Here is a 12,779-nt window from a genome sequence, read left to right as displayed (position 1 = left end):
CATATGAAACTGCTTATCATTACTTGAATTTTGAGGGGTTTAGTCAACTTTGTAACACCTATGGTGGCAAAAATGACCTCCATAGGAAATAAATGAGTAACCCTAAGATTATGTTCACCCATCAGATAGTACACACCCACTACTCGACAACCATGTTCATTTTGGAGTGCATTTTCCGTGTCTTTTCAGCAGTTATTCATGTAAACCAGTAGTCTGAGTCACTGTTTACAACTCAAAAGGGTGTTAAATCACATTTGGTAATGATTAATGATTTTTGTGTTAATGTAAGGGCAGTTCAAACACACCGTTCAAATTTGACCCCAAAGTAAGGGGGGGAGAAGCGAACACGACATGAGGGTTAAGCAGATATTTTCCACCCTTGTAAAAGTTTATACATCATTTAACCTGCATATAAAACAGTATATCAAGAGATTAGGGCTTTACTAGGCCTCACAGCATCAATCCCTTCCCTTTTTATTTCTCCAATCCTTTTGCTGTTATCGCCTCCCCTCTCTCTCCAGTGCACCACAGTGTGAGCTACGCGACGTGCCCTAGTGAGTGACGCCGGACCAATCAGAGGCCGCCATTCCGAAAGTTTACCTTATATGGCTTGAGCCGGGCAACTGACGCAGTATAAAAACCCGCACCCTCAGTTAACGGATTCACTCTGAGCGCCGTCACACACTTGTGCGGGATATCATTTGCCTGAAACCCGGTTCCCTTAAAGCGAAAAGCCCCCCCACCCAAAAAGGTAAGAGACTGAAACATTACTTCCATATTAATACTTTTTGAAACTTGTATTTAAAGAAAGATGGCATTGTTTTTTAACGCAATTGTTTTAAATGTGTCATTTTGAATGGTGGAAAAATGGCAGGCACCACGAGGTCTTTGTCCTGTCATGCACCAACTGTACTGCTAATTAAACTTAAGGATTTAAAAAAGTAATATTAAAAGACACCTACATTTTTGCATGGCTGAGAATACGCAGTAGCGATTGCCACACACCGCAGACTCGTGGTTCTCGCAGGTGCTTTATGGTTGAAGCCGGTTTTATGTTACCTTGGGAGTTAATTGTGGTTTCACAGTGTAATTGAGTTTCTTTTGTATTCCTGTTGGCTGGCTTACTTTAACATTTCCCAGCTTTGAAAAAGGGGGTTTGAGTTGAGGGTCGTCTGGATCCCGGCTGCTCCCTTTGTGCGCCTGATGCGGCGGGGTGTGACCTACTTTAGCATAGTAGCATAGCCACATCATGCTATCACCGCCCTTCAGACTTACAACTGTTGCCATTTTAAAACTTTGAGATAAAACTATTTTTTCCTTGGACACTTTGCTTCCACTTCCTGGGCGTGTAGCAATCCACTTTACCGTCGTTGTATTGAGGCTTCCTCTTAATGGAGGCCAATAATTTTGGGCCCTGCAAGAAAAAGGGCATTCACTGATTAATTGATTGGTTGTATAGTCTTATTACGCAAGTAGTTCATGTCCTTCCAACTTGCACATGAGAAAAAGAGGAAATGGGGATGACAAATCATGCACAGTTAAAAAGGCGTGGCCTTCATGAAATGCAGTCATTCATGAGTCAACATGAGTTCATTATTAAACTTGAGATTTTTTTTTTTACTGCCAATTAAAAACGGTTGAGTGAAAAATGTAGACTTTACAGTACGCAGTCGTGTCAGAGGGGCACTGAGTATGACGCAGTGAATCAAATATATTCTGGTGGCCATTAAAACTACTTTTAATTAAGCAACAATGGGAGGGGGGGGGCGGAATTTAAACTGTAGTGAACCGGTAGGGAGTGGTCGCTCGGCCCCGGGTCTCATAATGTCGAATGTTCCTTTTTTCTTGCCGTACTCTCTGGCTGCCTGCCATGGCGCCGGTAGCCGCAAAGCTGCTCAAAACCGAGCCATGTCCTTATATGGTAATACCAGAATGCAGAGCCACTTCCTTTTGTCTGGCGCTCGGAATGTGGCGCACGGGCTCCACCTAGTGGCAAATATAGTTAACTCTAACTAGTTTGTAACAGGAAGTGAGTGTCAGGAAGCGGAAGTGAGACTTGTGACTGTTTTTTTTTTCTCAAGAAAACGTATGAACATTACTAATACACAAACGTTGAGATCAGGGGTACACATATAAAGTAAAACTCAAATAATAGGTGATATTTCAAATATATTTGTCAATTCCAGTTAGTTTTGGTTCTTAATACTACTGTTTTTAATAGTAGTGCCATATTGCAATTGATACTTAACCGTTTCTTCTTCCTCAACAGTTCAGCCATGGAAGATGAAATCGCCGCACTGGTTGTTGACAACGGATCCGGTATGTGCAAAGCCGGATTCGCCGGAGACGACGCTCCTCGTGCTGTCTTCCCCTCCATCGTCGGTCGCCCCAGACATCAGGTGAGGCATTGAGCTCCAAAAGAATAGAGAGGAAATGTAGACTTGATAAGCATTTGCATATGAGATTTATAACCAGCCAGTCTATCAGTACACAAGATGATCCTTTATCAGTCCCTATAGGGGAAATTCATGTGTTGCAGTAAAGACCTAAATAAGTACAAATAGATATATATATATAGATATATATATATCTGATATAGAAGTAAACAGACATGCAAAGCAATACAACTGTAAAACTGTATGTATATCCATGTTTTAGTGCAGAATATATAATCTAACTATCTCTGATGTCTTGATTCCAGGGTGTGATGGTCGGTATGGGCCAGAAAGACAGCTACGTTGGTGATGAAGCCCAGAGCAAGAGGGGTATCCTGACCCTGAAGTACCCCATTGAGCACGGTATTGTGACCAACTGGGATGACATGGAGAAGATCTGGCATCACACCTTCTACAACGAGCTGAGAGTTGCCCCCGAGGAGCACCCCGTCCTGCTCACAGAGGCCCCCCTGAACCCCAAAGCCAACAGGGAGAAGATGACCCAGGTACACACCCTTAACTTTAGCACACACAGAATGTAGCATAATTAGCTTATCCAGTATTATTAGCTATTTAACTGGTAGCCTCATTTCTTCCTGGGTTTCCCTCTCCATTCCATTCTCACCTGCTCCTTCCTCCCCCTCTCCTCCAGGACTTCTCTCCTATAAGATGATCTATCATCAACAGGTCTCTCTTGACTGTGTGCCTTATCTGCACCTATGTAGCGGAGTTATTAAATCAGCACTACTTTAACATACATCTGACATGCACAAGTGTGAAGGAATGATGACTTTCTGCACTTTGTTTCTCTACTAACTTTAATCTTAGCCTCACACAATAATGCATGTAGTGAGTGCAGTGGCCACAGAAGTTAAGTACTTTTTATTGTGGTTGATTATTAACATGTTCTCTTTTCATTCTACAGATCATGTTCGAGACCTTCAACACCCCCGCCATGTACGTCGCCATCCAGGCTGTGCTGTCCCTGTACGCCTCTGGTCGTACCACTGGTATCGTCATGGATTCCGGTGATGGTGTGACCCACACAGTGCCCATCTATGAGGGTTACGCCCTGCCCCACGCCATCCTCCGTCTGGATTTGGCTGGCCGCGACCTCACAGACTACCTCATGAAGATCCTGACAGAGCGTGGCTACTCCTTCACCACCACAGCTGAGAGGGAAATCGTGCGTGACATCAAGGAGAAGCTTTGCTACGTCGCCCTGGACTTCGAGCAGGAGATGGGCACCGCTGCCTCCTCCTCCTCCCTGGAGAAGAGCTACGAGCTTCCCGACGGTCAGGTCATCACCATCGGAAACGAGAGGTTCCGTTGCCCAGAGGCTCTCTTCCAGCCATCCTTCCTCGGTTAGTTACCAACTTAACATAACCTGCACTTCATCCCTAAAAATAAAGAAAAACCCCTTCTAGTTATCCTGCAGTTACACTTGCTAACCAGTGTTTTGATTCTGCCCTCAGGTATGGAGTCTTGCGGAATCCACGAGACCACCTACAACAGCATCATGAAGTGTGACGTCGATATCCGTAAGGATCTGTACGCCAACACCGTGCTGTCCGGAGGTACCACCATGTACCCCGGCATCGCTGACAGGATGCAGAAGGAGATCACCGCCCTGGCCCCATCCACCATGAAGATCAAGGTGAGCTGAGCCTCTGCCCAGCCAGCAGAGTAACATACTGCTCTGTTTGAGTCAGATGAATGCAAAAAGAAATGGTGTCTCATGCATCTTCCCCTTGTCTCTCTGCAGATCATTGCCCCACCAGAGCGTAAATACTCTGTCTGGATCGGAGGCTCCATCCTGGCCTCTCTGTCCACCTTCCAGCAGATGTGGATCAGCAAGCAGGAGTATGATGAGTCCGGCCCCTCCATCGTCCACCGCAAATGCTTCTAAAAAAACAGACTGTTCCTCCTTCCCCCTCCCCAACCAGACGCCCAACAACTTCAGCTCTGTGCAAAACAACCACACACACATTTCTCATACACACTCAGGCGCAGAGCCTAGACGACCAACTCATTGGCATGGCTTCAGTTATTTTGGCGCTTGACTCAGGATTTTAAACTGGAACGATGAAGGAGACAGTAATGTTTTGGCTAGGTTAAAAAAAAATCACCCCAGGGTTCTGCAGTTGCATCTGGGGACTTAAAAAAAAATGTACATTTTTGTTTTTTTCTTTTGAGTCATTCCAAATGTTTGTTAACTGCATTGTTCAGACACATGATTCCAAATGTTAACTGCATTGTTCAGACACGTATTCGCCTCTGTGAAGGCTGCCCAGTGGTTGGCGCATACTTAAACATGGTTGTAGTATCGCTTGTATGTAAATTATGTCTGGGTTTTTTGTACTTTCAGCCTTAAAAATATCTTGGTCCTGTTTAATTTTTTTTGTTTTTGTTATGCAAAACCCAGTCGTGACCTCTTCCCCCTGATGGAGGTTTCATTCCCTGGGGTGGTGGGGCAAAGGGGTCTCTCAGTGATGGGGTAACATGGGGTGCCAGACCAGTGGGGCCAACCTGTACACTGACTAAACAATCCCAATAAAGTGCACATGTGTTCCGACATGACGTCTGACTCTTGTCTTCCATTAAATGAGTTTATTTCAAGGTGAATGTGACTGCCAACTGTTATTGAAAAGCTAAAAGAACATTTGAAAGGCACACAAGATGGTTGATGGTTCTTGCAGGAAAATCCGAGAGGTATATAAACACGTTGTAGGAAGATGAACCAGATATTAAAAATGTTCTATCGTCATTAATGCAGCAGTAAAGGTTCTAGCACATTTTTAAACTAGTGAAATAAAGAATTTAAAATGGCCTTTAATACAGGTCATTTACTTGTTAAATGGCAGAATTCCAGTCAAGACACAGGTTAACTTCAATGATTAAAAGTATATTGACTGACCTAAAATCTCTATAATATAGATTACTTTGAATCCTTAACACTTGAAAATCCAGATTTTTCAGTCTCTATAGAACCATGTGTCAAACTCAAAGTGGTCGGATCACCTTTTTAGGCATAACCATTTTGATTGTATTCTATAGGTATCTGCTTATTGGGTTAATACATTAATGAACCAGTGAGTCACAATACAAAGATGATGACACTATACACGTGTAATATTTAGATGCCATTACAGGCAGTCATTTGGATTTATTCCACAAAACAGCATTCAGTAGCCTGCTGACTTCTGTAGCTTTGTCTCCCCTCAGGGCCTCTTAAAATCCTGTTAGCAGTGAAGGATTTTGGACTTTAACCTGGAACTTACATAAGTACATATTCAGTTTACAGGGTATGAAGGTGCTTTCAAAACCTGACAACTCCAAACATACTGAACTGTAGGGATGCACAATTACTTGCATTTTTTTTTTTTTAAGGGAATATGGACAAATGTAATCAACTTACAGTAAGGAGAATATTTGGTAAAGGCTAAATATAAGAACATGTGTTTTTTGTGGAGCTGCAAAAAAACCCTGTCTGGTACAGAAAATAACCCCATGATCATTTCAATCTTCATCAAATCTTATTGCTAGTTCAATTCCAGTCAAAAATAATTAGAATTGAGTTAAACCCAAACTACAGAGACACACATTTTCTTTAAGGAAGTTAGTGCAAACTCATGCCTAAAACTAAATGTTATATGACTTAACTCAAATGCAAATGTCTTTTCAAACGCCAGCAAATGATGAAGCATAAAATCCTAAATGACAGAACGTAAAATGTGTGTCAACATGTACAAAAAGTGTCACATTGCTTCAGACTAACCAAACAGTGTCAGTTGTTTAGGTCTATTTAAACTATTTAAGGGATTAGTACTTGGTAATTGAACATCTTAAATGACAGAGGCCGTTTCTCAATGTCGAGTATACCTGCTGCAGAGCCACTATTTTAGTTGGAATGCAGCATTCCGACTTCAGATAGCAGTGTGCAAACAGTCCAGCCGTGAAGACATCTACGGGACAATTTTGAGATTTCTTCAAATGCCGTTGCCATGGCAACACAATGCTCGCCTTGAAACACGGCTTTCTCATAACTTCAGTGAAAATACTCCAAACAGCATAGAACTTCACAGGTTTGGTAACGATGCAGACATCAACGCATCTAAGCGTAGTATGGGGTGTCATCAAATGCCGTTGCCATGGCGACGGACCACTCGCCATTTTTACTTTCTTTTCTTCTCTCATCACACATTCAAGCCCCCAGTGTTCATGTATCATTTCAATCTAAATTATTCACTTTCTTCTTACACATTACATTTCAGCATAGCAGTTTAGTGTCAGCTTTTCAGCATAAAGCATTCCCACTAACAGTTTCTTCAGGAATTGCATTCTCTAGTGCTACGCACGAAATTCTTTATTATTCCTCCGGGTTATTTTGCGCCACTTCTCCTTCCACATTGAACATCGCAGAAACTCTGTTCAAAAATCAAAACGTTCAGCACGGTCGGGAATCGATGGCTATTACTTTTATCATTCATAACTTTCATAATTCCAGAGATGCATCCTATAATACATCACATTTTTAACATGGAAGTCAATGGAGAAACTCTTCAGAATTCAGACAATCTTCATGCAACTTCAACTGCTAACTGCTCCTTCTTCAACTACTAACTGCTCCTTCATACTTTAATTCAGAAACCTCATTCCAACTTTAAAATGTTACGCATCTTTCTGACATTATTCGTGTAACACAACTTTTAAATCTGATTCTTACTTTTACATATTTTAAACATTGTTCAGACCTTGGTAAAGAGGCCTTCTTCAGATTTTAGAGTGCGTGTTGTCACAGCTAGAGTGGAGGAAAGATTTAATTTTGCCTTCATAGTTTCTTTTAAACCTGCCATAATTACCAAACCCTACATTCCTGAGACATAATTTTTCATGACAAACGTAGGAAAACCTCTCGTAGCTTGAAAGATAAAAATAATTAAGCAAAATAATTAAACAAAATGCCTCTTAAGGGCACAAAGTGACAAAAACCTTCAACATGTCTCCATTAAAACCCATTGTAAATTCAGCTTCACCTTTCCCCACCACAGCAGCCGTACACCTTTAGTTAATCTGCCAGAATGGCCACATTATTAACCCGAAAGTACATAAAAAGTACACTTCAGATGCTCAAGTTCCTTGACTTGCTTCACGCTTTGAAATTTCAACGATATCTGTTACGGTTCTTCAACAAAACGTTCACATGTAAGAGGTTTATCTCTCATTCAGATCAATGAAAATGCTCTCCTTTCACTGATCACCATGGAAACCTTTGATCTCTGGACACGTCGTTAGCTCAAATATAAACACCTGTGTCATGGAACACGATGATGTCATAACTCCAATTGACATAATTAGAGAAGCAGACTAATGCTGCATTCACACCGGACGCGATGCGAATATTCGCTTCGCTCTAATCGCTCCTATCGCATCGCTCTAAACGCTCGAGTTTCACCGCGACTGTCAGCTGTTTACTCGCATCATTCAAACAAGACGAGCTGGCTCGGGGGCTACAACTACAACAAGAGGAACATATTTTACCGTGATTAAATTGTAATACACGTTTCTACATGATGCCGAAGTAACAACATACTGATACCGGTTAGTAAAAAACATGAATTAATGCTTGACAAGTCTGCAGACAAGACGGCAGGTGAAACACCTTTTAAAATGCTTGTTTTCTGAATGAAGATCGGATCGACCAGGCTAAGCTAACATTGTATATGCTCCGTCCACACTCACAACAACGGCCTATCCAGATTGTATTCGTCATGACACAGACATTCTGTGGTTTGTACTTGTTTAACTTTTGTCCAGTTTCTGAACAGATATGAGGAGCTGTGAGCTCTGTGTGCTAACTGCTAACAGCTAACGGTTAATGTTTTCTGGTTGAACGTCAGTGATGGCAGGCTGAGATCTTCACCGCTGATTGGCTACCGCGAGATCATGTCACGCGAATATGACGCTCGAGTTGAAAAAATTGAACTTGAGCGTTTGTCGCGGCCCCCTTCAATCGCGCAGCGGAATTTGCGTCCACCGCCGGAGCGAATTTGCTTCTGTCCGCGTCTCTGCATTAACTTTACATTACATTACATTGCATTTAGCTGACGCTTTTATCCAAAGCGGCTTACAATAAGTACATTTGACCAGGAAGATACAACCTTAATGAAAACAGAATCATATAAGTACATTAGGTTTCATAGAGCCAAACATTTCAAGCGCTACTCAACTGGCTTTAGATAAGCCAGCCCTTTATTAGTATATAAGTGCTTTGTTAGTAATTCTATCGATCGAAGTGGAGTCGAAAGAGATGAGTTTTCAGTCTGCGCCGGAAGATGTGCAAGCTATCTGCCGTCTTGATGTCAATGGGGAGCTCATTCCACCATTTTGGAGCCAGGATAGCAAACCCACGTGTTTTTTCTGATGGGAATTTGGGTCCCCCTCGCAGTGAGGGTGCAGCGAGCTGTTTGACTGATGCAGAGCGGACTGCACGTGCTGGGGTGTACGGTTTAACCATGTCCTGGATGTAGAAAGGGCCAGATCCATTCACAGCATGGTACGCAAGTACCATTGTCTTGAAGTGGATTCTAGCAGTTACTGGAAGCCAGTGAAGGGAGCGGAGGAGCGGAGTGGTGTGGGAGAATTTTGGAAGGTTGAAGACCAGACAAGCCGCTGCATTCTGGATGAACTGCAGAGGTCGGATGGCACATGCAGGTAGACCAGCCAGGAGGGAGTTGCAGTAGTCTAGGCGTGAGAAGACGAGAGCCTGGACCAGAACCTGCGTGGCTTTCTGGGTCAGCTGGGGACGTATCCTCCTGATGTTGTAAAGCGTGTATCTGCAGCAGCGGGTTGTAGCAGCAATGTTTGCAGTGAAGGACAGTTTGTTATCTAGGATCACAACCAGATTCCTTGCAGTCTGAGTCCGGGAAACAACAGAGGTGCCGATGTTGATTACATGTAATTGCGCCGCCCCCAAACATCGCATCGCGTCCGATGTGAACAACATGTTGACTTCAACATGTTCCACATATTTGAGACATTATTGGCGATAAACTGGTGGTAGAAAGTCACTATCCCCAGGAACTCACAGAGTGTCCGGGCTGTCTGGGGCGAGGAAACGCCGCAACAGCCTCAACCTTTGCCGGCAGGGGTGCTGCACCGCCTTTGGTGACGCGGTGTCCGAGGAAGTCAATGTCAAACACCCCGAACTGGCATTTTGCAGGATTAATTATCAACCCGTGTTGGCTGAGCCTCGTGAAAAGGGCTCGGAGGTGTGACAGGTGCTCTTCCACCGAAGCGCTGGCGACGAGTATGTCGTCCAGGTAGACGAATACAAACGGCAGGTCCCGCAGCACAGAATCCAGCAGGCGCTGGAACGTTTGAGGGCGTTCTTGAGCCCAAAAGGCATCCGCAGAAACTCGAAAAGTCCAAACGGCGTTATCACTGCCGTCTTAGGAACGTCCAGGGGATGCATGGGCACCTGGTGGTATTCCACTTTGGAAAACACCAACGTACCGGCCAGATGTGCTGAAAAGTCTTGAATGTGCGGCACCGGGTAGCGGTCAGGTGTCGTGGCGTCGTTGAGGCGGCGGTAATCCCCGCACGGGCGCCAACCGTTCGGCTTGGGAACGACGTGTAGAGGAGAGGCCCAAGGACTGTCAGAACGGCGGACGATACCCCGGCGTTCCTTGGTTGAAAACTCCGCCCTCGCTACTGCAAGCTTAGAAGGGTTCAACCGCCGGGCCCTGGCGTAGACTGGGGGACCTTCGGTGGTGACGTGGTGCTCCACCCCATGCTTGGTGGTGAGCGCGGAGAAGGTGGGTAGCGTCAGGTCTGGAAATTCAGCCAGCAACCAGAGAAAAATGTCCGCCCCCGACAGCGAGCCCGACAGCCCGTCGTACGCCGCCTTGCCAAGTGTACATATGAGGGAGGAAAACGACAAGGCATCGACCAAGTGTTTATTTTTAACGTCCACCAGGAGCCTGTGAGCACATAAAAAGTCTGCCCAGAGGAGGGGAAAATAAGTGTCTGCCGTCACAAAATCCCAGTTGAACCACTGTCCTCCAATACACAAACACATAGGTCTCACGCCGTACGTGTGAATGGGGCCGCCATTAGCCGTCGTCAACCGCGGTCCATGTCCCCCGCGAGCGACGTCTTCCCTCGACGCAGGAACAACATTCCGTTGAGCTCCTGTGACACAGAAACAGGCTTCCTGAGATTCTGTCGCTGGCAAAGAGAAGCCTGCTCGTACCGCCAACGCTCAGGGCCACTACCGAGCGCCGGCTCCTCCATTTCCCGGAGGCTTGTAACTGCAGGGAGCGACACACTTCTTCGCCCCGGCCCCGAACCGCGCGTGGTAAAAACACTCTCCTGTGTCCCCACGCCGGCTTGGTACCATCACGTCCAGCCACCCCCAAGCCTTCTTAACTGTAGAGGGGGCGCCAAGCGTCACAGCTTGCGCCTCTGCACCGGACTGCTGGGTAGCCAGGAAAAAACGGTCCGCCTCTTCAGCCAAGGCACGGGGCGCCGTGATGGACGTGTTGGCTAGTGCCGTCTGAACCAGGGAAGGCAAGTTGCGCAGGAACGTCTCCATGAACAAAATCCGGGGATCTTCCCCCTCTAGCAGATTTAGCATTTTCTCCATCAGCTGAGATGGCTTGCTGTCTCCTAGGCCTTGAATGTCAAGTATCTGGCGGGCCCTCTCCTTAGCAGATAAGCTAAATGTCTTAAGGAGAAGGGCCTTAATCACCTCATATTTGCCATGGTGCGGGGGGTCTGCGATAAATCCCACCAACCTGGATGACGTGGAGCTTCCCATCGCTGCTACCAGTGGAAATATTTCAAATCCCCGTCACGGACTTGTCGGCAGACAAAGTGTGCCTCCAGTGTGCGAACCACGCCACAGCGGCATGCTCCCAAAACTCCGGCAGCTTTACAAAAACATCGCGATCAGCCATGTTCATTGAGTCTTCGGAAACTTTCACGAAAACGTCAGGGTCACCAGTGTAGAGCCGATGAACAGTCAGAGTGAACAGTCAGAACAGTCATGAACAGTCAGAGGTGGTGTATTCAGAATGGACTTCCACACTTTATTATTCATTAATCAAGACGACGTGAGTACATGTGCTGCTCTGTGTAACGAGCTAGCATGAAAGACGTCCAACCCCGGTACCCTCACTAACGGGTCCGGGTTGCAACACACACGAATCAAATGGTGAATTATATACCAATAATGTGTCACCACAGTATTTAATATTAAGAGTTGCGTGAATTTCATTCAAGGCAAAGCAACTTTATTTACTTAACACATACAGAGGGTAAATTCAAAGTAGTACATTCACTGGCATGAATGACATGGATATGGCGCCACCTTGTGTCATGTTGTGTCAACGGCTCTTTAAAATGAACGGAGCCATAAGATCCGGCTCCCTTCAAAGAGCCATAATTCCCATCACTACTGTGTGTGTCCGTCAGGAAACATGCTGTTTACAAGTAGTTCCAGCCAGTGGCGGTTCTAGACCAATTTCACTGGGGGGGCCAGGCTGAGGAGGGGTGTTAGATAGATGTAGAGTTGTAGTAAGTAGATATAGTTCGCTATGATTGAGGTTTTGTTTATGCATAGGGTAGATTCTTTTGATTAAGTTTCCTTTTTTTTGTGTGTATTTTTTACATTTTGGATTTGCTCGGCGAGCTATTTATTGAGGGATTGCGAGCTACCGGTAGCTCGCGATCGACGTGTTGGAGACCCCTGCTCTAATGGATCCGACTAGAATTACAAATAGCGTTAGTTACGCCTATTCCGTCAGCCAAGAAATCGTTGAATCACAAACTTTTTTTTTTTCATTTTCATTTTCAGGGGGGCCACGGGGGTCCAAAGTCAGTGTTAGGGCCCCCCAGAACCGCCCCTGGTTCCAGCAAACATCCACTGATAAACTGTGATGTTAACAACCTCATGATAACCTCATATTTTTTTAACTTAGGATCATACCTGTGTTTAGTCTAGAAAAAGGTAAATGTATGCATTTATTATATAAAGTTGTGTATATTTACAGGCTGTTGCAAGAACTAAGAAGCTTATAAAAATGAGGTTTAAAACTAAAGGAGCTTTACAAAAAAGGAACACAATTATAGATGTTTGGAGTTTTATTTTAGTTATTAATTTAAATGTTTTGTCTAAGAGATGCCGATTTGAAACCGTTGTTACATACGGCATTTCCTGTTTCTGCCGGAGAGAGGGCACTATGTCCCAAAGCTTGCCGCTGTATTTACTCCCTCCATCTGACAGGAGGAGCCTCGTTGAGCTGCGAGTGGTCCATGGTCACTCCACGGAGTTCACTCCGT

At 44.9% G+C, this 12,779-nt stretch overlaps 1 protein-coding gene across 1 annotated transcript; it reads left to right on the top strand.

The window, feature by feature from the left end:
* Positions 1-595: 595 nt before the first annotated feature.
* LOC307015683 (actin, cytoplasmic 1) lies at positions 596-5,015 on the top strand. The gene is made up of 6 exons (XM_079644467.1): positions 596-751; positions 2,270-2,399; positions 2,702-2,941; positions 3,361-3,799; positions 3,911-4,092; positions 4,201-5,015. The coding sequence occupies exons 2-6, from the start codon at positions 2,277-2,279 to the stop codon at positions 4,342-4,344; spliced, it is 1,128 nt and encodes a 375-aa protein (XP_079500593.1). The 5' UTR covers positions 596-751; positions 2,270-2,276; the 3' UTR covers positions 4,345-5,015.
* Positions 5,016-12,779: the final 7,764 nt, after the last annotated feature.

The sequence above is a fragment of the Notothenia rossii genome, assembly GCF_949606895.1.
Source record: "Notothenia rossii genome assembly, chromosome: 8".
Classification (NCBI taxonomy): domain Eukaryota; kingdom Metazoa; phylum Chordata; class Actinopteri; order Perciformes; family Nototheniidae; genus Notothenia; species Notothenia rossii.
Note: the sequence above shows the minus strand (reverse complement) of the source record. Positions and strands in the feature narration are given on the sequence as shown.